Source organism: Hippocampus guttulatus, chromosome 4 (assembly GCF_054856545.1).
Source record: "Hippocampus guttulatus isolate MCC_2025c chromosome 4, RoL_Hgut_1.0, whole genome shotgun sequence".
Lineage (NCBI taxonomy): Eukaryota > Metazoa > Chordata > Actinopteri > Syngnathiformes > Syngnathidae > Hippocampus > Hippocampus guttulatus.
Window position 1 is genome coordinate 5074865 of NC_141264.1, and position 27310 is coordinate 5102174.

A 27310-nucleotide genomic window follows, 5' to 3' on the forward strand; every position below is an offset into this window, starting at 1 on the left:
TTAACAGAATTTTTATACGAACCTAACATGTACAGTGTAGTACATATAGATACATAGGTTTGTGTGTGTAATGTGGGATGACTTTAACGGTCTTGATTTCTACCTGTGGTTAACCAACGTGTTCACTTCACTGATACAACGTCGTCATGTCGACGGGAGTGTTGCGTGTGTTACGTGATGCATGTTTGAAGTTGACCACGGCCATCTCGTTTGTTTTGGTCCAGCCCACAATGATCGTCCGCTGGGCTGTGTCTGGGTCGACCAACCAGGAGAAGAAATTAAATTGGCGTATGTGAGTCATGTGACCACGCCCTCCGCGTCCTTCCATCTTCGCTGTAAATCCGCAACACCGCGACATCTCACCCATTCCCAAGCAGGATCTCTCTACGTCCGGCGACTTTCCCTTTACGAAGCTTGAACGTCAAATCGGTCGCAATTTCCCACGTTAAAATTGAAGGAGACGTGAAAACCTACTGCTTGAAAATAAATTCTACAGCGAGTCAACGAATCTTAGTATTTTGAGAAACAAAACCGGTGAACGCCTAATTTAGGGATATAATTCGTCGTAGATTCTTTTTTTAATTTGTGGCTTTTCTGTTTAAAAAGCTAAAATGAAGACCAAATTTATCAACGGGGTTTCCTCTTCCCCCTCTCTATCGCTGGGTTTACTGGTAACCGAGAACGCCTTGCAGGTTCAGCCTGGTGCTCAAGAGGATTGCAAGGACCTGGTCCGCTCGGAGACTCCCGACCAGGACACACGGTTAAATGCTTACCTCTGGTGCAAGGAGTTCCTCAATGGGTCCTGGAAAATCCTGGCGGAGGACGACTTCGAGATCACCGTTATAAGGTAGGTCACGTTCTTTTTGTGTCGGCGATGATAAATGTTATTCAAAGCAAAGGCACATCGTTGAAACTGGGCACACTGGCCCCAGGGGTAGCGAATTTTCTGCTTTTAAATTACAGTGCTTTCACGTTGACTGTAAACGTACTTAAAACAGTTATGTTGTTCAACGAATTCATGGGCCACATTTGCAGTTACCCTCAAAGAGTCTTTATTACTTTGATAGCCACAGTCATTCCCGAATTCACACTTTTTTTCGAAAATCGGGTGGTTTATTTGGTCATTTACTTTTATGCTTTTATTTGTCATTTATTTTTATACTTTTCATTTATTTCTACAATTTCGGGAGTACTCGAGCTATTTGATATTTGAATTCATCACCTATTACAGCGATGGTTACTTATGGTTATCGTAATCGCAACATATTACTGCCACAATATTGCCCCTACATTTCATTGTTAGTGTGTATTTTCCTAAACAAAAAAAATCTATGTGAAATCAGAAATCTCGGATTCCGTGGCAGAATAGTATAACGAATGTTCATTTAACTTGAAGAGTGATTTGGTGGGGAAACTGCTTGTAAAAACGTCAAAGGGTAAAATTTGGGATTTTTCACAAAAATGACGTGACAGTAGAATTTAAAATGATTGTTTGAAAAACCATCTCTCTCTGGTCCTATCTTGTGCCTGTAACTATATTTCAATTATTTTAAAACACTCAAGACCTTGGCAAGAATAGCCTATCAAACCGGCAACATTCAGTGTTTTGCAACACTCCAACCAACCTGAATAAGTCATGCTAGCAATGTCGCAGCTGTGGCTAAAATGAGCTTTTTGTCAATATCAAGAACACTAAGTACAGTCTTGAGAACTCAGCAAGTACAGCCTTCCTAAGAACGTACTTCCCAAGATTGTAGTATCTTTGTAATTAGAACGGTTCTGTACTTGTGATTTTGAGAGGTATTGCCGTAATATGATAACGCTGGGGGAAAAAAAGATTTGAAACAATTATGAGTCCTCTCCTCAGCCATTTGAATACCTGTAGCAGCATGAAATGCATCTTGGGACTCAGAAGTCTCCAACTGATCAATCCTTGCTTTATGCGAACAGATAAGAACAACATTGGTGTATTTTGTGCATTCTTGGTGAATGCGACCTTTCAATTGGAACAGGACTTGAGTCAAGACTGATGACCTTTCACTAGGTCACAAGGACGAAAGAATGGACAAGAACATGAATTGAGAAACGGCTATGGTCTTGTTTATGAACGCACCCAACTCGTTAATGAAGGGCATGTCTTTGGTTGGAGACAGCCCAGGGTGAAGTAAGGCGAAGAGAAGGTGAAAAGACATAGCATTTTAAATCCATATTTTCTGCCAAAATTAAAAGAACAAATCCTTTTATCAAGAAACATGCTGAAGACACACTTTATTTGCCTTAGTGGGACTCTTAAACTGATGTAGTGGGCTGGATTTGGCCCCAAGGCCTTGAGTTTGACACCTGCACTCTAGATAAATTCAATCTGAACATGTCTTCGGATAATGGATGGATGGATCTATGTTTGCTCTACCCGTCAGTCCTTTGCTAATTCTGTAGCTACTGACTAATTTGTCAAGCCGAATGGATTTGTTTCAAAGCAACAATAATTTGCGCTGTAAATGATAATGGTGCTTGAATCATGTGGACCAATCATTAAGATTGAAAGACAATTATACTTCCTCTTAATTGAACTGAAAAGTTAGCAATGCATGACAAATTTAAACTGACCAAAAATAAATCATGATTGAAGCTGTCCAATTGTAGTAAAAACTGAAATTAGTTTGAATATATTAATGGTCAGGTTCTTCGGGATTAAGAGACCATTGTTGCCAGTCAGTAATAATCGGGGTTCACTTGAAACTGCTTCATAGGTGGATGCCAATTTGTTTTGCGACATTCGCCCCACACAAAGGAATGGAAACCGGGAGTCTGACAGCAAACAGTGTTCCAAATTCATCATCATCAATGATATCAAACTCTTTATTTTGTTTTTGGCTTGTCCTGTCTGGGCGCACTAAAATGAGTCACTCGTGACTCTGGTGCAATTTTTACACCGGATGAAAAAATAACCCATTTATCCAGTCTTGGGGCAAGCGACTTGGGATTGGGGCACTGGCCGAGAATTGAACTCACACTGTCTCTGTGAAAGACAGAAGCGTATATTACACAACCACTGCAATGTAATCACAATTTTACTTAGTCAAATTAGAAAGAACGAAAGAGACTGCTGGATCTGGTGGTTCATTCTAGCCTATTTATTTATCATAGTGACTTATTTATGTGTCTTCCAGGGGTGGGCTGAGTAACAAGCTCTTCCTGTGCAGCCTCCCAGACAGTGTGAACACTGTTGGGGATGAGCCAAGGAGTATTCTGCTGCGCCTTTATGGGGCCATCCTGCAGGTGGGAGTCTTCTCTATTATTTTAATTTCTCTCACAGCTCACGGCTGTCTTTTCCCTACATACAAAAATGTGATGAGCAGTTCATAAGTCCGCAATTCTTGCATTACGAGCCTGCACACACTGTGGAATCTTTTCTGACGGCTTGTTTCAAAACGAGCAGTCGGCAGAAATGTGAAGTAATGCACAGTTTGATCACCAAATTGGCATGAAGGCTGGCTTGTCTGCCTTTAGGAGAGATACTACTCTTGTTGCCCGAGCACTATGTTGTTGCTTTCGCTAGACAAGAAACAAAGAAAAGGTGATCACTCTCGCAAGGGGATGGGACACAGACAGGAGAGGTGGAAGGGCAGTGTGGTTGAGTGCGTGCGCGTGTGTGTTTTTTTTTCTGAAGGTCATAGTAGGCCAATGAATGTGTCAGCATGCATGCGCAGTGATGCCTTCACTCCTGTTGCGTCCGTGTGTTTACGCACGTGTTAGCCATTGCCGTACATCGTGATGTACCCCCATGGCCGTACATGCATGTGTTCTTTGCCGTAGGCTTCCCAAAGGAGCGTGCCTTGGGCACTCTTGTTCCCTGTTGAACCCACCAAAAAACACGGTACAGTATGAGATCTCTGAAATCTCAGACTAATACGAAGTCATATGACACATTCATGTATAGCACAACCCTGACTGCCAACATGAATACGTTAAAGTGTGGTAAGAGAACAAAGTGATAAACCCTTCTTCTATCTATTTCTTTTCTCTTTTAAACACCCAAGTGATTGTACTCATGCAGTCACCTGGGACAACTTTTGAAGAAAAAAAAATGATTCAAGTTAGGGGGGCTTAGGGCACGATTGCAGTTGCCCAGCTGGGAAAACAACTCAACACAGCGTTATCTGTAGGCTACTTCGACAACAACTGCAGCTGCATAAAACATAAATGACGATACTAAGGATTGTAAAGATATCACGGTAAATAACTAAAGAAGTAAAGTACACAACTGCGCTCCCTTGACATTTGCATTTAGCATACCGGAGGTGTACAATTGTATTCTTTCTTATTAGACAGATGAGAGAGACAGAGAGATTAGATTGAAGTCTCCAACAACCAATAAGAGAGTGCAGTGTTGATAGATGGTCAGGACACTGCAACTATAGTTTCACAATCATAGCATGCGTGACGTAACTAACGTTTGCTGCAAGCTGAATTTGAATGTAAACAAACAACTGCAGTTTCCTCACAGACGATCCTTCGACCATTGGCGAGTAACACGCATACCTTGTGCATCAGATTTAGTTCAATTTTCCTGTCCCATTTAGTGCTCGGACTCACTTCACTTCCATATCTCCTCTGAGATGCATTCTTGGTTGAATGCACGTCGTCCACCTCCACGCTGGGTCGTAGCTCCTCACAGTTGTAGCATGGCAGTCGAGCGGCAGAGGTCCAATAGCGTCAATATTCTCCACTCAATAAGTGAGTGAAGGCGCACAAGAAGTCATCCGCCTGAGTGCCATTGGGCCTGTTATTACTCGACTCGCTGCTTGGAAGCTATTAGTTCATGGTTTCTTCGCAGCCTACACACTTACTGGACTGCCAACTCAAAACGTTTTTTATCTCAAGATGACGTTACTGGTTTGTCTGCAGTTCATCACCGCAGCTGTCATAGGGCCGACGCACCCAACACTACACTGAAAACGCAACCAAACCATTTTCTCCATCACATCAACATGTATGATATCCCATTGTCAGGTTTCCGGCAACCGAGTACAATGATTTCAACACACATGCAAGTACTCTCGAGTGGAGATCAAAAGCTAATGCGACAATTATAATGACGACGACAATGGTATTATTTCAAGTTTGTAAAAATAAACAAAAATATCCCAGATACACAATCTGAAAGCACGGCAACACGTTTTTCTTTGAACTAAAAAAAATATGTCAAGTCAACAACCCTTGATCATTTTTGCACATTTGAAATTATGAGCAGTGACAATTGAAGTGACCATCCATGTATGCAAGATGGTAGAGCCCACAAAACATCGAGAAAATGACTACGATGACAGTGATATTTCAGAGTGGTGGGACCATATTAAAGCAATGTATAATTCATTATTCGGAATGAATCAATCGAAGAATCAGAGATCACAGTTGGACTTTGGTCAAAAAATGTAAGAGCACGCATACAAGTGCAATATGGGCGAGGTACTGTATACAACTCAAAGGCTTAAGTCAAGGATACTTGCACTTCAGGGCTAATTCCCTGCATTCTCCCCAGTGGAGGAATGCAGGGAAATAGCCTCTCGTTGGGGTTTTCTCATTGTTGATGTGCAAATTGTCACTCACACAAAGCTCCATTTCAACTGGACTTCTCTCTCTGTCTCTTTCTTTCTCTGTCTTTCTCTCTGCTCTTAAAAAAGGCCGCTGCCTCAGCAAAGCACATTTTGCCCAATATTCTATGTGCAATAATCGAGATTTTCAAATGGTAGCACTTTTTCCTGTCCCTACATTCGAGTACTTGTGTTGTTCGGAAATGTGTTTGAAGTGCTGCCAAAACAACTGCAAAGAAAAATGCAGTCGACAGAGTATTTTAAGTGAAAGACGTTCTCTCATGAAGCCATTTGTTGTGGCTGCGCCTAATAGTTTCAGGTTACATGAGACCCGCACTAGTTAATAACTGCCTGGCTATGGCCGTCCGTGCTAATGGGTCCAATCTAAACTTGGCTTTTATTGCTCGAGATGTCTGAGAGCAGAGACACAGTGTCCTTCACCCAGGTAACGGGTAGCCATCTTCTGTAAAAGAGTGTCTCATCTTAGGAATGACTGATGTTTGATCCAAAAAGCTAACACGATTAAGGAAGTTTAATTTCATCGCCGCAGTGCACAGCTCCTGATGATTAAACAAAGCTTACTTAGCCTGGAGACGGCGTTTCTCAGCGATGAAAATATGTGAGTGGAATATTGCACCCTGAGTAAATTGATAAGATAGGTGTTGGCATCTTTCGCCCAGCTTTAGTAAATACTTTCAACAAGGTTTGGTCAGAAAACACAACTTGATAGGACCTCCCGTCTTCTTCTGTCTCTTGCATTATGCATGAAAGCAAACGTCATGGAGCGTGTGTGTGTGTGTGTGTGTGTGTGTGTGTGTGTGTGTGTGTGTGTGTGTGTGTGTGTGTGTGTGTGCGTGCGTGTGCGTGCGTGCGTGCGTGCGTGTGGTTGAACTCGTACTGTATTGTCTGCGCCATGCGCATGGCTCGCTTTGGATGCTCATGGATGGATTCTCATGTATTCATGGATAGTTCTTCCTTTTTCTTTTGTTGATAGATGTCCTGTAATAAAGGGGAATCCCAACAGTCAAACAAAGAGAATCCTTTTCAAGTAAGTAACAGACGATGGTGCCAATGTCTCTAGCATGTTCCTAATGACAACCCATTCAACACTCACCTTCCAGTGTGTCCGAAAACACTTTTCCCTCAAAATTCTCAGTTCTCTTGTTGGGGTGTGGCGGTTATTTTCTTGTTTTGGGAAGTCAAAGAGATGACCACATCTTTGTAAGCCTTTGGGTGATTGCAATTAAAAGTTTGAATTGAACACCTTTCCCCTTTCGAACATTTCTGCGGCGTGAATGTGCCAATCACGGACTGGAAATAAAACTCCAGCTCCCAGGGCGTGAAATAGATGAATGAATAAAATATTTGTCCGGGAATCGTTTGTCATACGTTTCAGGAATTGCTGTTTAAAACAATCGGCAGTTGATGACTCATCAAGCGTTATTTTTCCTTCGGAAACCACAAGAATGGGCTCAGTTTTAGATAGCAGCTTGAGGCCTCACAATGACCTCTTAGTCACACAGACCTCTCACATTGCGAGGGTGAAATACAACCCCCTCCATCATGTGATCGCAATGAAGTCATTCGATTGTAGGCTCGAGTGGTGACAGCGCCGTTTTCTTTGTGATTTTTTTTCATTGACCCAAATTAGTTGAACACACTGCGCTGCATGCACCCCAAACCGAATCAATCCAAACACGTGCGCAGTGTAACTTCATCAAGAGAGCATGCGGGTAGCTCATTTGTGTAGCATTTTCAGTGCCTTGTTCAAGGACGCCTGAAACAGTTTGAAGAAAGCTAACATCTCTTCAGCGACTCTTATCTTTGACCTTGTTTTGGTCCAGTGTGAAGATTTAGGGCCGCAGCCCTTTCCTCTCCATAGCAAAGTCTCAAAATGACTGAGCTGCAGCTATCCGCCTGTTAGGGAGATAATGTAACCTTGGACATCTGCAGTCTTGTCTGGCGCAGGTTAATCCTATTTGGCTTAGACGGAATGACACCGCATAAATCCCTTTGAGGTGATACCAGGTTGCTCTGCAGCACAGCGCGGTATCTGTTACCTCTTTATGTCGTCCTTCGACGTAGACCACGGCTAGTATTACGTAACATCAACTCAAGAGGTTAAATTTTAGTAGGCCCTCTCGTATCGTTCAGTGACTTTGAGGTTCTCAAGTCGTACCTCAGATCATGTTCCCGTTTCAGGTCAAATGTAGTTATCATCGTTGCCTCGACTGGCTTATTGACACAAGCATGAGATAAGCAATGTGGTTGCTGGAGCAGATGTCACATAGCTCAGAGTGCACCTGCTGAAACACTCCAAGGCTAGCCACGTAACATCGGGGCACTGTTATATGGCAGTAGCTCTGATCCCGGAGCGTACGTCAGCTTTCAGACTAAGATTTCATCAACTTCCAGTGTCGGAAAGGGTATCAGGAAGGTGCCAATTGTTGTGGGAATGATAAAATGCTCTCCCATTTGACAACCAAATTGTGACATGTTTTAAGACCGCTGTAGTTCTCAGTGTTGTTCTCAGAGAATTGGTGAGAAAAAAAGACGTTATTTGGCATCACCCCCATTCAATTCAGAGCGAGGAAACTAAACACTGGACTTGGATGGTTGCAGACTCAAGCGGGCCAACTGCTTCGTGTGCAACATTAGAGAGCTTCGAAAGAGCAAAGCGCGTTCTGAATATTTGTATCCTGAGTTTCACAGTTGGGTGATATAATTACAGTATGCGCGTGGTGAGATGATGATGACATATTAGATAATGTACGCTGGAGATTTAAAACCACACGTGATCAGCCCTGCGTGAGGGGATTACGTAAGAATGGGGCGCTTACTCCGCACTGGCAAGGATGACAATGTTCCACTTCTGAGCAGGCTGACTTGCTATTCATGGTGTCTAAATTATGTGACTGTTCATGTTGCTCTGGTGAATATCCTGAAATAAACGGTATGTATGGGCTTGAACCAGTTTAGTTGGATTTTCATTGGTTTCGGCATTTGAGGATCAGTTGTTGAGTGGACATCGAGTTGCTTGACCTGTCTCAAAATATAGGTCGCTTAAGGACATGTTTCTTTTGAAAGCAATGCCGAATTTTAAGTGACTGCTTCAACAGTCTGCCATCATTTTGTTCTTTACTTGAAATGAATTCCTGAAAGTGTATGTGAGTCCTGATATTTCCAATGCTCTTTGAGAGAACTGTATCTTACAGAAAATAGAGATGTCAGTATCTCTCAGTGATTGTCCTCGTGATGCAGTGCAAAAAGATTTGACGTGACGTTGAAGGGCTCGCAAAGCAGAGCCGTTTCCTCTAAGGCAAGACGTCTTCCTGCTGGACTGTCCGGCATTCCCTGGCTGATGGCCAAAGAACTAACGTTCTGCCACGGCAGCCATTTATCTCAAGGTTATTCACTAAAGTCGAAGTAGCAGCGTTTTATGCAGCACTAATTCCTACACTGGCATTGTTATGCTTTCCAGTGAAAATGTGTTTTTTTTTTTGTTCCATATGCCATGTCGATTTGGTAAGATTAACAACTGAAGCTCAAAAGACATTGCAGCAAGTCACTGTAGTGAAATCAGAATCAGGATTTATTGGCCAAGTATGCAATAAACACATAAGGAATTGACTTCCCAGTTACAACCAGTTGTGAAAATCGGCACAGCAATAACCAACATGGGGGAGACAGAAAGAGAAGCCTGGCGCGTCGCTATTAAGCGCCACCGATATCTTAGATGTGAAAGGAAACAGTCGGGATGAGGAGGGGGGAAAAACCGATTGACTCCAACCATTCTCCGCAATGGGAGGATGGTTTGAGCAGGAGAAAAAATCAACTCAGCATATGTCGCTTACATTTAAAAACACAGTCCAACAGTTTAAGACTTTCAAAACATCAACACAGCGAAGATTTTGCGATTGCGAATACTTTTGACAGCTGCACGGCAAATGTGAAACGAAGCTGTGAATTTGATGAGGCAAAACCAAGATTGGCTCTCTGGCAAAGTTCATTGTGTGTGTGTGTGTGTGTGTGTGTGTGTGTGTGTGTGTGTGTGTGTGTGTGTGTGTGTGTGTGTGTGTGTGTGTGTGTGTGTGTGTGTGTGTGTGTGTGTGTGTACTGTATTAGCAAGATAAAGGAAGAAAGACGAGGCTGTCTACTTGGCTTCAGGAGCTTCAACAGTGATCGGTGCTGTCGGTGGGCCAAGGCCTCTTGGAAGTTTGAATCCATCGGCTGTGTTTGCCTCGCAGCTCTGACAGGCGAACCCAACTAACCAGCAACAACAGCCGATTTGTCTTTGACTCGAGCCACCATCTTTCCCCACCATCTTGTTTCTTTCCTTCAGCCTGTATCAGACATAGATTTATCGCTCATACATGCATATTGAAAACAAAGAAAACATTTCTTTGAAGTATTTTCTTGAACAGTCCTTGATCAGTTGGTGTTATGATAAAGACATCACATTGTTTTGCTAGACCCCTGCAGAGATAGTTGTACAAACAAAATAACGTCACCTTATTCAGGAAACTCAAAATGGCATTGCTATCTTTAATTGCATGAGATAAAAGAAGTTAAACTCTTGAAGATAATGGAGTATAAAGTACCGTATTTTCCGCACTAAAAGGCACACTGGATTATGAGGCGCACCTTCAATGAATGGGCTATTTTTTAATTTTTTTTTCATATATTGGACGCACTGGATTATAAAACGCAATCTACAATGCATCCAGGAGATGGAACTACGCTCCTTCCGTTCGACTCGAGAGGCGTTGATGACCACCTCGGAAAAGCGTAAAATAACGATTACTTCAATGAAACTACGAAAATTGAAAATAACGCATCAAAACAGAAAATCAAGTGAGGAAATCACAAAATAAATTCTATAGCCCCCCTACAGAATTTATTTTGTGATTTCCTCGTTTGATTTTCTGTTTTGATGCATTATTTTCAATTTTCATAGTTTCATTGAAGTAATCGTTAATTTACGTTTTTCCGAGGCGGTCATCAACGCCTCTCCAGTCGAACGGAAGAAGAGAAGGCACGGAGACGGACAAAGACGTACCTGTATTTGTTGAGACTGTGAAAACCATTAATAAAGTGTGCGTTTTAAAAAAACAACACCACAGCTCTCCTTTTTTCGGAGCTGCAACAAAAACGTATTTAATAAAGCAGCGACACAGTTCACTGAACCAACAGCAAGTTATAACACTGTAAGCATGTCTCCAGCAAGGAGCCATTTTGGGGTCGACATATTACCGTAATGATCGTACACAAGGCGCACCGGATTGTAAGGCGCGCTGTGAGCTTTTAAGAAAATGGAAGACTTTTCGGTGCGCCTTATAGTGCGGAAAATATGGTACGTGCACATCAGATGACTAAAGCTATTGAGATGAGAACTGTAGGGCATTCATTTGTACTTGTGAGAATTATTCAAACTTGGTTGATTAACGCAAATGTTGGAACAATGAGTTGTGGCTTTCAGCTTGTCCCATCGGAGGCTGCCACCGCGAGTGGCACACCACCATTTGTTTTGGCATCATTTTTACGCCAGGGAATCTATCGTGTCTTCTCCCCCCTTTCAAGTTTTCTGAAAGTCCTGTTTTTGTTTTCCTCATGCATCATTTTTACAGCACACATTGTTTGGGTTGTTCGTTAGGGCAGTATCAGACGTCTGCAGCTGTTACTTATGGTTGTTGCATGTCTATCTTAGGGGGCAGAGGCCATGGTCTTGGAGAGTGTGATGTTTGCAATCCTGGCAGAGAGAGAATTGGGACCGAAACTCTACGGGATTTTTCCTCAGGGACGTCTGGAGCAGTATGTGCCGGTAAGTCACCATTTACTGACAGCATGTATGTTCATGTTAATGGAGGGGAACCATGCTTATTAGTACTCGACTCTTGAGCATCTATATGATTCATGCAATATTTGTCGTTGTTAAGTGGTTAAAAAAAAACCAATTTGGATTTTATTTGATGTGATCGTATGGAAAAAATAGCAATTGAAAAACACTGAGTGATCACAACTCTATGTACACTTAAACCCCAGAACTGATTCAAATATTCTGAGTATATATTGACACTGTCAGAGAAATGTACATTACTAATAGGTTTATTATTTTGGTTTTGTTGGAGTAGTAGTTGCAGCTTCAGCGTTGTCGAACTGAACCTCATCAAACGGAGAGCTATGTCTAGATTTTGGCTAGCTCATTTAAGAGAGACTATGCTTGTTTATGATTTGATTGTAATTCTGTCGCCAGTCGTTGCATATTAAAGAGACTATAACATCATGCCTTTAAATAAAGCACATTATGTATCGACAGAGCCGTAAGCTGGAAACGTGCGAACTGAGCGACCCGAGCATTTCGGCAGAGGTTGCTGAGAAAATGGCCAAGTTTCATGGAATGAGAATGCCTTTCAACAAGGAGCCCAAATGGTTGTTTGGAACCATGGACAAGTAAGTCACTAAATTAACTCCGAGGATTTCCTGGGCCAAATTGAGGTAGAGGTGGTGTCATTTATACTTTGCAATTGTGTGTATGCTGTAACACGGACTGGCCGAATTCTTTCTGTGAAGTACTTAAATGTAGCTATATCTGTCATTTTCTTCTTCTTAAATCCTACTTTAATTCAAAATCCAGTAGTTTTCTTTGACATGAAATTAGATAAGAGCAAAAATGCCCTGACCCACTCACTCCTTGTAATTGAGCGCCTATTCGTTTGACCCATTGACCACTTTGCAGCACTGCCTCGCTTTGAATTGAGCATTGTCCTTTCACTTTGTACTTCCTTGTGTTTATTGTGTTTCACTACAACAACCGAGTACTTAAATATTGATTAGAATGTTTTTTTTCTTTGAATATGTAATTTTAAATTGATCATGAACATTATGGAGTGAGTGGGTTAGCTAGCAGGTTACAAAACTGACAGGAACATGAATAGGATACTTGAGACTTTAATGTGCCTAACGTGAGCGCCGACACTCTTGAATGTATTAATTTTTTTATTACTTGTTCCAATATAATAGGCAAGGCAACTTTTATTACATAGCCCATTTCATACACAAGGGAACTCACACAAGCAAGGAAACAACGCCTACACACTTTTGCTAAACACACTGTAAGAGGCAATGAGAGGCAAAGCAGAGAAAAAATAAATACAAAAAGACCATATATTGACAATGTCAAAACACACAAACAGAAAACATTAAAAATATGTAAAAGTAAAGTAAAGGGAAAAAAAAGAGAAATTACAGACCAGAATTTTCAGACTTTGGTTCATCCAGCTATTTTTTGCTCTAGACACAGTGACACAATTCGTTACTTGAACTGCTGTCATTTGGGGACATTGATAAATATAGCAGTGGGTCATCTGCATAACCATGATATCCAACATTGGCACTCTGATGCAACTGACCCAGCGGTAACATCTACAGACTAAACAAATGGGTCCAAGGACTGACCTTTGAGGGGCCCCACATGTTATGGCTATTCAATCAGATTCAAAACTTCCAATGGTTACAAAGTAACTCAGCAATTTTCGACACATTCCCTGCATGTCGGAAACATGTTTGGAATTTATCAAAAAGTCCACTAAAAAGCACTTTCTGTCTATAATTTACTAACGAGACATCCAGCGTTCTCTTTTACGTTCACCTTGACGGCGGCTACATTTTTTTTTTTTAGGTTTTTTTGGTTTTTAGGAAGCTCGCCTGCCTGAAGTGAGCAGTTGATTATTTGCTGTAACTCGGTTTGCACACATTTCACAATAATTTTGAAAAAGTCAGATGGAATTGGCTCAAGACAGCTCGTTGATGGTTTCAACTTCTGAACCAAATCTGTGATAGTTTTTTCATCCACCATATCAAATTCTGTCATAGTCACTGAGTTATTCCTGGGTGATTTGAAGTACTGCATGATCTTTCACTAAAGTAGCATGCAAATTATTTGCATTTATCTGTTGAGAAGAGTTCTGTTGCTATTTGGTTTGGGGGATTTATGAGTTTGTCGACCCCAGTTGAGTTTGCGTATTGTTGAGGTTCTTCGTCATGATTTCAGAAAAGTGTTGTTTAGTTTTCGCTAACTCTTTGTTCAAATTACAAAAGAACTTGGGAGTTTAGTTTTTCTCCACATATGCTCCGCTTTCCCGCACTTCAATTTCAAAGTCGTGACGTTTGTAGTTCACCCCCAGAGTGATTTTAGGTCGGCATGAAATGGCCTTGGCAGTCAACACAGTGCAGATTTTCCAGGTGAATTTATCCAGAAGTTAATATTATAGGATTTGATATCACATGACTGCTTTAACAAAAGTGAATGTTTATTTTCTAGCTATCTTTTTGAGACAAAGGCTATGCCTTTAACCTACTGCATATCCAGTAGTTTTCCTACATGCCGTAATGTTACTTAGCAATTTGGCTGGCCCAAAAAAAAAACAAAAACAAAGATAAAAACTCCAACAACACGTCCTTCTTCCTCTTTATGTGTCAGGCCAGTTTATACAATGAGTCAACAAAGACTGCTCCACGTTTAAATCACTGTAAAGTCCTCATTCCCCACTTTCAAAGATAACACATCTAAAATTCGATAACTTCCATCGATATCACCCGTAGTTCCGTTTGAACCGAGCCAAAGTTTGTCTGCTAGCTGTTTACAAAGATTACACTCCAGGATTATTGCCAATATGTCATGACAAAGTCCATCGTCCTGTTCCACTTTTCTTCATGGAAAGTTTCAAAGCGGGGCTTTATGACATGACATCAAGGTAGTAAGTGTAGTACTCATATTACTCGTATGCTGTGGCAGGATTGCTGTTTCCTTTTAGGTCACACGCTGCAAACGATCTTAATCTTACAACTAAAAGATGCATAGATTGCAATTTTATTTGTTGTGACTAAATATTCGCTAAATATTCCAGGTGTATTTGTAAGGGAACAAAAAAAAAACAGTTCACTCCTAAATTTGTCATTGAGACAAAATAAATGAGAATACATCATTCGGATTCAGTGACAAGTCTGCATTTATACTGTGAATGTATTATGAAGTGAGAATGCTGTTTGCCATGCCAACGCCAATAGCAGACACTCGCCATCGCAGCACTATCTTCATAAAGGGTTTCTTGTTACCATGTCACCTCTCTGTTGCCACCGACCTGCATATTAATAATCTAAAGCTCAAAATATGTTCCTTTGCCTTTTTTACTTTACTGCATGTGACATCCACTTTCAGTGTATCGACCTGCAAGTATAGAGGGATTCCTGGTGCCTCTTTTAGCATTGCGCTGACTGCATAATTGACACGAGGAGTGAATACGTCTTTGTGTTTGTCTACATTCGTCATCAGGTACTTAAACCAAGTCATGAGGCTGAACTTCACCCGGGAGTCTCACTTGCGCCATTTCAACCGCTTGCTCAGCTACAACCTACAGCAGGAGATGGATTGGCTCAAGTATGTTGTTCTTATTCTAATAGTCATCATCAAAAATGTGGGTATGTGAAGGTGTTTTCCATTCGGTAGATTTTGCTAACTACCAACAAAATTGAAAGTGACATCAAGAACATTGTTGTGGTGAGAATGCGAAACTGAATGCCAACGGAGCACCGGTATTAAAGCCGATTATGTTCATTCATGGGTGATTAACTTGATGACGCCCGTGCTTGGTGTCATAGTTTCCTCTACACAGATGACCTTTACAACACTGATTACGTTTGTTGCCAGTCAACAACAAAAAAAAAAATCATTATCAAGTGAACCTCATAACGCAAGTTTTGTGAAGTGCACTGCTGACCTGCCTGTTGTCGATCTATGTTCAGGTCTCTGCTGGAATCCACCCACTCTCCAGTGGTGTTTTGCCACAACGATTGTCAAGAAGGTAAAATCATGCAGATATATTCACATTTTTGCAATATAAGCACTGTAAAATCGACACTAAAGGTGACAAACAGCATTTGTTGCTTTAGGAAACATCTTACTACTAAAAGACCATCATCAGTCGGACAAACAGACGCTGATGCTCATTGACTTTGAGTACAGCAGCTATAACTACAGGTATGCTTGCACACTCCTCACCGGATTGACAAGCCATTCAAGTGCGCAGTTGCAAATTACACCAACCATTTTATTGTCCTTTGTTCTCTTCCTCAAAGTTTATTTTCTTTTTATGGTCTACGTACGGTCATTGTTGGATCCTGCACAGCAACACCGCTTTTGTGTCACTAATCATCTTTACCCTTTCATGCACAAATAATGATAACTTACATCAAGATTTTTTCCTCAAGTGTTAATATAAGTCTTTTCGGCATGAAAAAAAAAACAATGGCAGGGGATGGCAACACACATAGGGATCCTTTGTTGATGTTGATGCACAACTGTGACATTAAGATTCATTCATATAAGAGAAAATAACATTGAATAGCTGTCCACTCTAGTAACCGCTGTCCCTGAAAGGGTGAGAGAAATCGCTTTTTCCTCCTGTTGAATTTTGAGATCATGAAAAGTGTATAACGACACACACACACACACACATGCTTATGTCCTATAGAGTTAGGAGTCTCTCGAATTCCGAAAATAACTGCCTCTATCTGTTCTTTTAAAACAATAGTCAACATCTTTCCAAATCCAGTTTGAAAACCTGAACATTTATGGAAGTTTCATCATAAATCCCTTGAGTCTGATACAAATAGTGTCTGCAGACTGACCAACAGACACTGCAGAATTTGTCAGCCAACATCCCTCATCCTCTTTTAATTATCCCCTCCGATAAAGAACTTGCTGTGCATCTCCGAGAACGTGCGCATGCTGGCAGAGAATCAGAACGCTTAAAACCCGTACAAAACCGAGATACTCAGCACAAATCTAGATTTATGGGGCAAAGGAAAGGGAAAAGAACACCACTTGGCACATAGCCTGGATGGAATCAATACATCCTCCCAGCAGTCATAATTCATGGCCACCTCGCGGTTTGCAATGTGGAAATACTCTCTGCACTTGTTATGTAACCAGATTTGGCAGGCCAGTGAGAGCAAACAATGTGGATGCATAGAGTAACGGTATCCGGACCTAACGCAATGATGGCATGTTATGTTTGCCGTCCTGTGTTTAAAACGGCGGCAGTCAAGTCCTTGAGAGCATGTTCATCATACAGTTTACGGCTTTTAATGGGAAACCGAATGCGCTGCATAGCACAGCAACACTGTAGCTGACACTGGTCTTGACTCACAGTGAAGAGCAGACAAAGCTTTCATTTTTCTCCCACAGTCCTTTTGTCCGGTCCCCAAGCTCTACCTCCCCACCCCACCCTTGCACAGCCCCTTTAAGGCTCCCCATATGCTGTGGCCATGTAACTTACTGGACACAAATGGCATACTACACACACACACAACCTGTGAACACTGCTCTTGAATTTCCGTGGGAAAACAGCCCTCAAAATAGACACAGTACAACTAACTCTATATCTATAAATCGCTCTCCCTCTCTCTCTCTATATATATATATATATTTAAAAAATTATATACAGTAATCCCTCATTTATTGCGGTTAATGGGGAACAAACCACCCGCGATAAACGAAAATCCGCTAAGTAGCGACCCCCCCCTCCATATAGGTACATGTACATAATATTTATAAGGCCAAATTTAATGGTATACATGCATGTAGAAGTACATTTTGAAGTAATTAACATGACTTAATGCTGTATACTAATAGACTTAAATATTGGATTGGATACGACTTTATTGTCAAATGTGCTGTATGTAATTTCTTCTCTCTCAACATAAAACAAGAAACAAGAGGATGTATAAGTTAGGTTAGTTTATGAAAAACAAAATACAGTAAACATATACATGTAGTACTGTATATGTTGCTCTATGTGACTCGCTGTTGTTTTGCTGACTTTTGCTGCTTCTCGCGGACCTTTTGCGAACTGAAAAAAAATCTATGTGACTTAAAAAAAAAATTATGAATATGTTTGAAAAAATCCACGATGCACTGAAGCTGCGATAAACGAACCGTGAAATAGCGAGGGATCACTGTAATGCGTATACTGTCTGTCCACCATGACGTGACCTACTTTGAAGCAGAAGGCCATGTCGTGGCTGCGTCAACATGGCCCATCAAAAGCAATCGACCGATGAATAGATTGCATTTGAATTCCAACAATTCAAACAAATAATGTTAAAAAACATTTGTTAGGATTTGGTATATCAAGAAAGTGGGCTTTAAACACAGTTTAAATGTAACCCACTTCTGGGAACTGAATTGTGTCAAGTGAACGAGAAACATGTCTGCCGTAGTTGCGTAGTGGAGGCGATGTTCTCAAGGCTTCATCTAATAGGCATTGGGATTGAAATAAATGTGCAAATGGAACATTTCCTGGTGCGTACAGGAGCGATCTTTGCTTTGCACTATGTTAGTAACAGTGAGAGAAAAGTGACAATCTCAACATTGGTATCTTTTAAAATTTCTAAAGCAGGCATTATCCATTTTTAGATGGCAGTTCTTTATTTCAGTTTGTGGTTGTTTGGTTCAACCTTTTCTGGAATTGGCCTGCTGGGTTTCTGTTGCTGTGAAGAGCTACAAGCCACATGCAGGGCTTCAGTGCAGGGAGCCTCACAACAAAGAAGTGAACCTACTTGAAAAACAAGATCTCATGCTCTCAAGTGGACAAAAGTGCATGAAAACACACTGAGTTGGATGCGGCACTGTTATTAAAGCACGGATGTTGGGTTCAGTAACATTATTATCTTTTGGAATCACAACACGTCATTGAGCCCTTGCTACAAGAGATTATTGCTGGATAAAGCCAAATGAAAACCAAAATAATGTCAGGTCCGCTGTCTCCGTCGTATATGAAGATTTATTACCATCGGTCATATATTCGGTCATTTTGTGGGAACATAAATCATCAGAAACCTATTTTTTCATTTGTTGCAGGGGATTTGATATTGGCAACCATTTCTGTGAGTGGATGTATGACTACAACTGTGACGAGTTTCCCTTCTTCAAAGTGAAAGCGCAAGCTTACCCTTGCAAGGCTCAGCAGGTGTGTGGGCTACAGTGTAATGAACTTTTTTTTGGGGGGGGGGGGTTGCCTTGAACACATTGGTGCTTTCCGCGTCAAATACTGACCTCAGCAACCTTGTGTCGTCTCTGAGCAGCTCCACTTCATTGAAAATTACCTGCGTGCGTCCCCTGAAGGATTCGACTGCTTAAGTCAAGAGGACCAAATGAAAATGAAGGAGGAGCTTTACACAGAGGTCAACAGGTCAGTAAAATGACCACATTTGACACTGTAAGACAATTGATGGCAAAGACAAGCAACATCGGAGACAAGTGTCGGTGTGCTTTGCTTTGGAAAACAGATTCTCCCTTGCATCCCACTTCTTTTGGGGCTTGTGGTCCATCATCCAGGCCCGTCTATCGACCATCAAGTTCGGATATCTGGTGAGTGATGCAATTACCTACTTTGACACTATTATTCGGTTAAATGTTAACTCTTTCGAGAACAGCGGCTACTACAGTGGTCAGCTTATCATGTTATCAGCTTACAGGGTGCATGAAAGGGTTAAGAAAGGCAAATCAACGTGAATACGAAAACTAAACAGTAAGCACGAATGACCTGCAGAGTTGGAGCAGTTCATATGTTTTGGTAAGAACTGGTCGGCATAGGTCAGGTCAGATTGTCAACCACCATGTCAAAATGTCTTGAGTGTTTGCACTTCTACACATTGCACTCGAATTTGTGGGTCACACACACCTATCAACACTTGAGACCTCTGCCCATTTGTCAGCTTTCAAATCATGTGCGAGCAGCTGCAATATCATGTGCTAGACCCAAATCCAGCTCATAAATCAAAGGAAACAAAACAAAACAGTTCTGACAAATACACATTCAATAAATTGTATTTGTAAAGTGCCACTTCACAACCTGTTATCACAAGACACTCTCTGTATGCAACAATATTAGAAACCATTTGTTTTGTTGTATCACAAACTGAAGACAAGTACCGGTACTCTTGATGGACTTGTAAATGCGGTATAAGTTTGCACTAAAAAGTGATTCGGAGCATGTTTTAAATGAGAAAATACATCCGTATGAATGCTATCTTTAAGTGAATGCAACACCCCCCCCCCCTGCTCCCAATTGTTATTTTTTGTATATTTGTTTGTATATTTTTAATTATTTTTTGGTCTGTTTCCTGGTTGAGGTTGTACAGTATGTTTTTTTTATGTATTGAATGCACAACATGATGAATTTTATTTCCAAATAGTGTATTAAATACCTCATGATGCAAATTGGCAAAGCACAGTTAGCACACCTGTCTCACAGTCAAGAGACCGAACGAACGCCTGAGGTTTGATCAAACCGAGGTTGAGAACCACTGGTCTAAGATGACTGAAATCATCCAACTTTTACAATACTTCTATTAAAAATGCAAAGTGGGTGATGTGCCCCGACTCCTAATCTGTGTTTTCTGCAAATGTTCTACTTTGTAGGAGTACGCCCTGGACAGATTTGATGCCTACTTCCAGCAGAAGAAAATGTGGGCCGTCTAACGGAGCAAGAAGATTGGACCACCTTTTGAGCTGAGCGAGGTCATGCTAGCCGATACAGATTCCATGCTTTACTTACACTCTGCCACAAGAGTATGTGCTGGCTGCTGTTGGTGCCGGTGGTGCCAAATTGAATCACAAGTCCGGGTGCTCATCTTCACCCCAAATTCCGCTGCAGCGCAAAGTCTCAACTGCTCGCTGACAGATAATCTTGTCAGGCCTATCTCTGCTTGTGCATTGCTCCGTGAATCTAACTAATATATGCCATGACTGAAGCAGGTCAAAAATGGATTTCGGTTGAAGCTAGACTGGACGCATTAACATTGCATCAATGTGTCAACGTATTGCTCCTTCTGAGGGAAAGAGCCAAAAGTGAACTTCTTGTGGTAGTTTTCTGCTTACTTAAGCATCCAATATTATATATAAACCTCAAAGTACCAATAACTCTCTGTTACTAACGGATCGTCTTGCTGGTGGGATTATTAGGACTTGACATTATACAGTTGGTATACATGCAATTTTAGGTGTCGCCATGATTTTTAGGCCAGTGAAAGGGATCATGTTGTATTTCCATGTATGTGAATTTTGAGTTTCTGGGTTGAACATGCTTCAATTCAAATCATCAATGTGAAACCGTCGTAGATTAATCCATCCATCCATCCATCCATCGATTTTCCACCGCTTATCCGGGGTCAGGTCGCGGGGGCAGCAGCTTTAGGAGGGAAGCCCAGACTTCCCTCTCCCCAGCCACTTCTTCGAGCTCTTCCTGGCGGATCCCGAGGCGTTCCCAGGCCAGCTGGGTGACATAGTCTCTCCAGCGTGTCCTGGGTCGTCCCCGGGGTCGCCTGCCAGTGGGACATGCCCGGAACACCTCACCAGGGAGGCGTCCAGGTGGCATCCTAATTAGATGCCCGAGCCACCTCATCTGGCTCCTCTCGATGTGGAGGAGAATCGGCTCTACTCTGAGCCCCTCCCGGGTGACCGAGCTTCTCACCTTATCTCTAAGGGAGAGCCCGGACACCCTGCGGAGAAAACTCATTTCGGCCGCTTGTATCTGGGATCTCGTTCTGCACACATCTTTGTACACTTGTGGTGTGAACTTGGATAAGTGCGATAAGAACAGATCCCAGTAGTGACGGCTCAACAGAACGACATCATTCCATTTTTGCGGTCTTTGTTGCCTTACTCTCCATTGGCATTTGGGAAATTACATGTCAACACAATTCAGACAAATTGTTTTGATTTACATTATTTACAGTTCCATGGAAAATGAATTATGCACAGTATTAAACTATTTTTTATACCAAGGCAGTATATTATTGGCTAAAGAAGAAAAAAAAACATTCATTGTTTTGCACAATTGCCAATACCTACGAGAGCTGTCAAGGAAATCAAAAGAAACATACTGCTGCTCTTGGAGAATGCAGCTTGGATGGTTATTCTACTCAATCCTCTTCATCATTGGGCATCCACTTTACTTAATATTTTACGTCAACTGTTGAAATGCTTTCGACTTGATGTCGCTTTGTGACGAAACCTGTGCAATACTTCAAAAGATTCATGGATTTGCATTGCTTTACAAATGCATTTGAACACCTGATACCATCCGACATCATGCTGAAGCGCTACAAGACGGTATACTTCCTCAGAGAATTCAAGACATTTTGTTAGCGTAGCGTTCAACCACTGAAACAAATTTACTGTTGAGGAATGCAAGTGCCGTATTTTCTGCACGATAAGGCGCTTCGGATCCAAAAGCCCACCTCCAATGAATGGCCTATTTTAAAACAGTTTTCATATATAGGGCACACTGCATCATAAGGCGCATAGAATACAAGCTACAATAGTTGCTGTGGTTGCGGTTGCATCCACTAGATCAGGGGTCGGCAACGTATGGCTCGCGAGCTAGATGTGGCTCTTTTGATGATTGTATCTGGCTCGCAGATAAAACAAAATTATTCCCGCTAGTTTAACCCATCGATTTTTCACTGCTCACGTTCTGTTGCTGCAGTTGGCGGCAGGAGCAATTTCAATTGGATGATACTGCCCTACGTAGGCTGTTGCTGGGGAAACAGGTAAACGCCCCCTTTTGAATAAGCCTGCTCAAAGCTTAAAGCCAATCCTTCGACGGATAAAATAGCGAAAAGGAAAAAAGATGACAAGTATGGTAGAGTTCAGGACGAATGGTCCGAAGGATTCGTCTTTGTGGAGAGAACAGGTTCTGCGGTGTGTCTGATTTGCAATGACAAAATACCATTGATGAAACGGTCAAATGTAAAGCGGCACTTTGACACGCGCCATGCTACGTTCGCATCAAAATACGCTGCGGGAGACAATAGAAGGGAAGCGTGCAAGCTACTGAGCAGGCTGCAAGCTGACTATAATTCCACTCGTTTTGCTGGATCTTTAGCAATCGTGAGTAACGGAAAACCATTCATGTTAATGGTGAGTATTATAACATTATTTAAAAGTATACATTCGGCGGCTTATTATACTGACATTTTGTTGAATTCACTTTATATATATATATATATATACAGTATATATGGCTCTCACTGAAATACATTTCCAAATATTTTGCTTTCATGGCTCTCTTAGTCAAAAAGCTTCCCGACCCCTGCACTCGCTGGCGCTATGCTTTATTTAAATTGAGCCTTCACAACCACTGCAGCTGTAACAATAAGAACTGGTCACAAACACGAATGTGAAACACATAAAATACAAATGGCATTGCAAAACAATGAATGAAACGTTATGAAGACAATTGCTTCAAGAAAAAGGTACACAAACCTCGTGGGCTCACACCCACAAGGGACTAAATATCCTTAAAAGTCTTGCTTGTCTCCTTCCTTCAGCAGTTAATGATGCTTTTGGTATTAGCTTAGTTGCATAATGGCTGCGCAGAGCTCACAAAGTAGTTGTCTGAGTGTGTGTCAGTGAATGGACATGTCAATTAGTGTCGGGCAGAACACTTTTAGGTTCCAATTGGTTCCTGCTAATAATCACCACTAAATGGCATTGGAACACGAACGGAAACAACTCACTGGGGAATATAAAGAGACTGCAACACCATATGTAAAGCGCATTGGATTTATAGGGCGCACTGTCAGCTTTTGGAAAAATTGAATGCTTTTAGGTGCGCCTTATAGTGCGGAACATACGGTATACGTATTAATATAATGCAAGTATGTAATGTTTTATTAAATATTGAACATACTTCACTTTTCCAAACCCACTAGTTGTGAGCAGCTAATCTAGCGACAATTGGCTCGCCAAGTATCGTGACAGTCTGACAGAGTGGTTTAGTTGGCAACCCTGAAATAAGCTAACACTGGGTGGTGGTCTAACAAATGTGTTTAGTGCTGCATCCATGTAACATTCTACAGTAGGGTCTGACTTTTGAGCCACTTAGTTTGATTTTGAAAACCCCCAAAATGTGATCCTGTAAAAGGTACCGTTGGCATTACCTCATAGTGTTGATATAAAAGTCATGGCTCTTAACATATGTGATTTACTCTGTACTACTGTATACGCCAGTTGTCTGATGCTTGAACCATCCACAAATGTCTTTGAATGCCCAGTGTAGCATTTTTGATCTCAAAGGACTGGGGGGGGGGGAGAAAGTAAAAATATGTACTTCAGTATTAAACTGGGATTCATTTGACTTGTTTTATTTTGCATGCAGTATTTTTTAAGTACTTGACAGTTATCCTTTTTAAATGTGTGTGCGCGTACGTGTGTGTTCCATAATTTGGAGATGCAATGGGACTAAGGGTGCATCAAAATATTGTCCATTCGACCAAACAAAATCATTTTGGTTTTCACATGTGAAAATATGAGCCAAGTTTTATTCTTTAGTTACGTTTAATAGAATGTGTGTGTTAGCTTTTGGTTTGTGTGACATGACCTTCAGTATCCTCATAGTCATAAAGAGGTCGATCCCTTTTTTGGGCAAATGTTTAACAGTTATCACAATCTAGGTCTGAGTGTGAGCGTGGATGGTTGTTCGTCTCTGTGTGCCCTGCGATTGGCTGGCAACCAATTCGGGGTGTCCCCTGCCTACTGCCCGAAGACAGCTGGGTTAGGCTCCAGCAACCCCCCGCAACCCTTGTGAGGATAAAGCGGTTCGGAAGATGAATGAATGAATGAATGAAATGATCTGTCATAAAGAGGGCCTGCCTGGTTGAAGCTCCTGTTGATCTGGCCAAGGACCAACAAACTAACTCAGTGCCACAAGCCTCGAGCATCATTAAGTCACACTAAGTCATCTTAGTTATTTGCATGTCTTGAACAAATCACACTGAGACCAAATTTTAGTCCCTTACCCAGGCAACTCCCACCATCAAATTTTTAATTTGGTCCAAACCTAAACATCCACCCCAAAAGTTTTAAAAGTTCATCCCTATTGAGGCAAAAGTCTTAACCACTGTGCTTATTTTAACATCACTGGTCCATGGCTCTTTTATTATTGTTGGGGTTTTTTTTTGTTTGTTTGTTTTTTTAGACTGTGTATATTTTTGCCGCACTTTTTTTCCAAAGTTGCTTGGTAATTGTAAATTGTTGATGCAAAACATTTCCATGTTAAAGAAAAATGATTGTTGTCGTTATTGCTGAACACTGCATAAGTGCATATTTCGTGTTCACTTTGGGCCAATAGAAACAGAATGGAAGCAACATAGTCACTTCTTGCAATGTGAAATAACTAAGATTGTGATTCTCTGTGATTATACTTGTACTTGTAATACACACGTTGTGACATTCAGTACAAGACTAGTGGTGATGAATCATTAACGAAACTGAAAAGGGTTGAGGTTGAACTACTGCAGCACAGAAAGAATGACCCCCTTCACTTGTATTTCTGCTTTGCACAAAAAAAAATTAAAAGCATAAACTACAGCTGTGGCAAGATCTGGTTTGGCTTTTTGTCTTGGAGGGATGGTGGGACTGGCTTTGATCTAAATTCAAACATTCACATTCAAACAACAATTTAACAATGTCATCTCCCTGCTAAAAGCATTTGCTAGCAAAAAAGGGAGAACTGAAAAAATAAATAAAAATCGAACAACCACATGTAGTGGACGCAGTGCAGCCAAGGGAAATGCTAACTAATCAAGAGATTCAACTGTTGGGATTAAATTAGCACAGTTTGAATAGAAAAAATGGAACTGCATACGAGTTGCAAATGTAGGTGCTGTTTTTAGGCCAGCATATAAGGCCTTGCTGGCCCTGACCTTTCACCGCGGAGTAATACTGCGTTTTTACTTGAAAGGAATGCAAACCCACAGAAAACAAGTGGGGGAAGGATGAAGGCGACTGACTTGCAAGCACTTAGCTGGCCCCATCCGTTCTGAGACTGTCTTGAAGCAAAGAAAGCAAAGTTAGTGGGTATATTCTCTCTATCACAAGAAATATGGCAATTTGCTGTAAGGTGAGCAGAGTTGATCAGAAATAATAATTGGCCCTCTGGGCTTTCTTGACATAAAAGCAAGGGATGATTTGGCCTGTAACATCTGCTGACATGCAGACAGACGGGGGGCAAGAATGCAGCAGAGAGGAATGTTGTTACAGACAAAGAGGTCTGTGAGGCTAAATAGTTGAAATGATCAGCTGGGCCGTTTTGTCCAGACAGGTTGCGTCTTTACAACCCTATGTCCTATCTGCGGCGTTACATTTGCTCAGATGCAGCCAGGGCAATATTACAACTGACCACCGTGCAAGAGTTTCAGAGGATGAAAGCAATTATGGATTGCTGCATTAGAGTGAATTACGCGCTGTCCTGCTGCGATGGCAACACACCATTTGCCTGCCAGCTCACGCTAAGCACACAAGCAATGGCGAATGCATCTATTCGGGAAGAGGCGTATATTTAGGTATTGACTAAATGATCTGCAGCGTCTGTTAGAGTGAAAAATATATAGTTTATTCCGTTTGGTATTAGCTCACACATGCACCTTAAAGATACCAACAGAGCGTGTCACCTTTTAGACCAAAATATGAGAAACGAATACTTTCTTGCCAAAAAGAAACAAACAAAAACAATCCAAATCGGTGATGGAATTGGTTATGCTTTTCAAGGCAAGGTAAATCAACTGGATTCATATTGCTCATTTCAGACGCAAGGTGTGCTTCACATAATAAAAAATACAACATTTAAAAACAAAGGGGGAAAAAAACAACCCACACACAAAGAGAAGAATTTAAAACATTTAAAAGCAAAGTAGAGAAAGTATTTTGCTAAAATTACTAAAAGAGCGTACAGCGCAAGAACAAGATTTTAGATTAGAAATGCTTCAAAAGACATGAACCATAGTTATGGGAAAGCTAGAACATTTTAACCTGGATTGAAAAGCATTTACACTTGAGGCTGACTTCAGTTATGTTGGCAGTTTTTATTGCATTAGCGTGCAGCATACCCACTAATCCAGAATTACTATTCACTATTAATTTATTTAATAATAGGGAGCACGATTTACTAAACTGTGATCTGAAATAGAAAATGGATGGATGGTGATCTGAAATACTGTATCAGTTGTCCTCTTGGCCATCTTGACCTTGTAGCAAGGAATTGTTTGGCATGGAGCACCTGCTGACACACAGACAGTGGCAAGAATGCAGCGTCGAGGAATGTAATCACAGATAAAGAGGACTGTGAGGCTCAATAGTTTTTACTCTTAGGGTTGTGGGTTTTAAAGGGTATCCATAAAGGGAAAATGTGCATTTAGGCTGGTATGTGGTGAATACTGAGAGAGAGAGACTCTCATCTCACTCAGCATTCTCCTCTCCTCTCAAAATTGTATGCTTGCTTTACCAATTTTCACTAAATTGCCTTAAAAAAAATCCAAACACTTGGACGGAGCCCACATTTGTGACAGAAGTGATTCCCAAAGAGTATGCCAGGGTACATTAGGGTGCCGCCCGAACTTATCAAATTTCTCATAATTGGTGAGAAACATTATTTGTGACTCATAAATCATGATTTTTGTACATCTATCTATGCCAGCAACTTAGTGACAGAAAGAGCAAATAAATGATATTCTATTAGATGGCAAAAAGTATTAAATTAACTTATGTCTCGTCTTTTGGTGACATTTTTTATGGTGTGCCGTGCGATTTTTCGAACTTAAAAAATGTGCCTCGGCTCGATAAAGGTTGGGAATCACTGGGCTACAAGCAGACT

The 27310-nt window shown here is 41.3% G+C and overlaps 1 protein-coding gene across 1 annotated transcript; it reads left to right on the plus strand.

Moving 5' to 3' along the window:
* The first annotated feature begins 347 nt into the window (after window positions 1–347).
* On the plus strand, window positions 348–25029 carry chka (choline kinase alpha). The gene is made up of 12 exons (XM_086108635.1): window positions 348–847; window positions 3171–3279; window positions 6589–6642; window positions 11302–11415; window positions 11911–12044; window positions 14926–15030; window positions 15396–15454; window positions 15543–15630; window positions 18514–18622; window positions 18738–18844; window positions 18942–19023; window positions 20077–25029. The coding sequence occupies exons 1-12, from the start codon at window positions 612–614 to the stop codon at window positions 20134–20136; spliced, it is 1257 nt and encodes a 418-aa protein (XP_085964761.1). The 5' UTR covers window positions 348–611; the 3' UTR covers window positions 20137–25029.
* Window positions 25030–27310: the final 2281 nt, after the last annotated feature.

Bases quoted from the DNA above. Each gene is read 5' to 3' on its own strand.
- chka (XM_086108635.1), top strand. From the start codon at position 612: ATGAAGACCAAATTTATCAACGGGGTTTCCTCTTCCCCCTCTCTATCG. The intron at 848-3,170 runs GTAGGTCACGTT...TGTGTCTTCCAG, and splicing joins TTCGAGATCACCGTTATAAG to GGGTGGGCTGAGTAACAAGC. The intron at 6,643-11,301 runs GTAAGTAACAGA...TGTCTATCTTAG, and splicing joins ACAAAGAGAATCCTTTTCAA to GGGGCAGAGGCCATGGTCTT.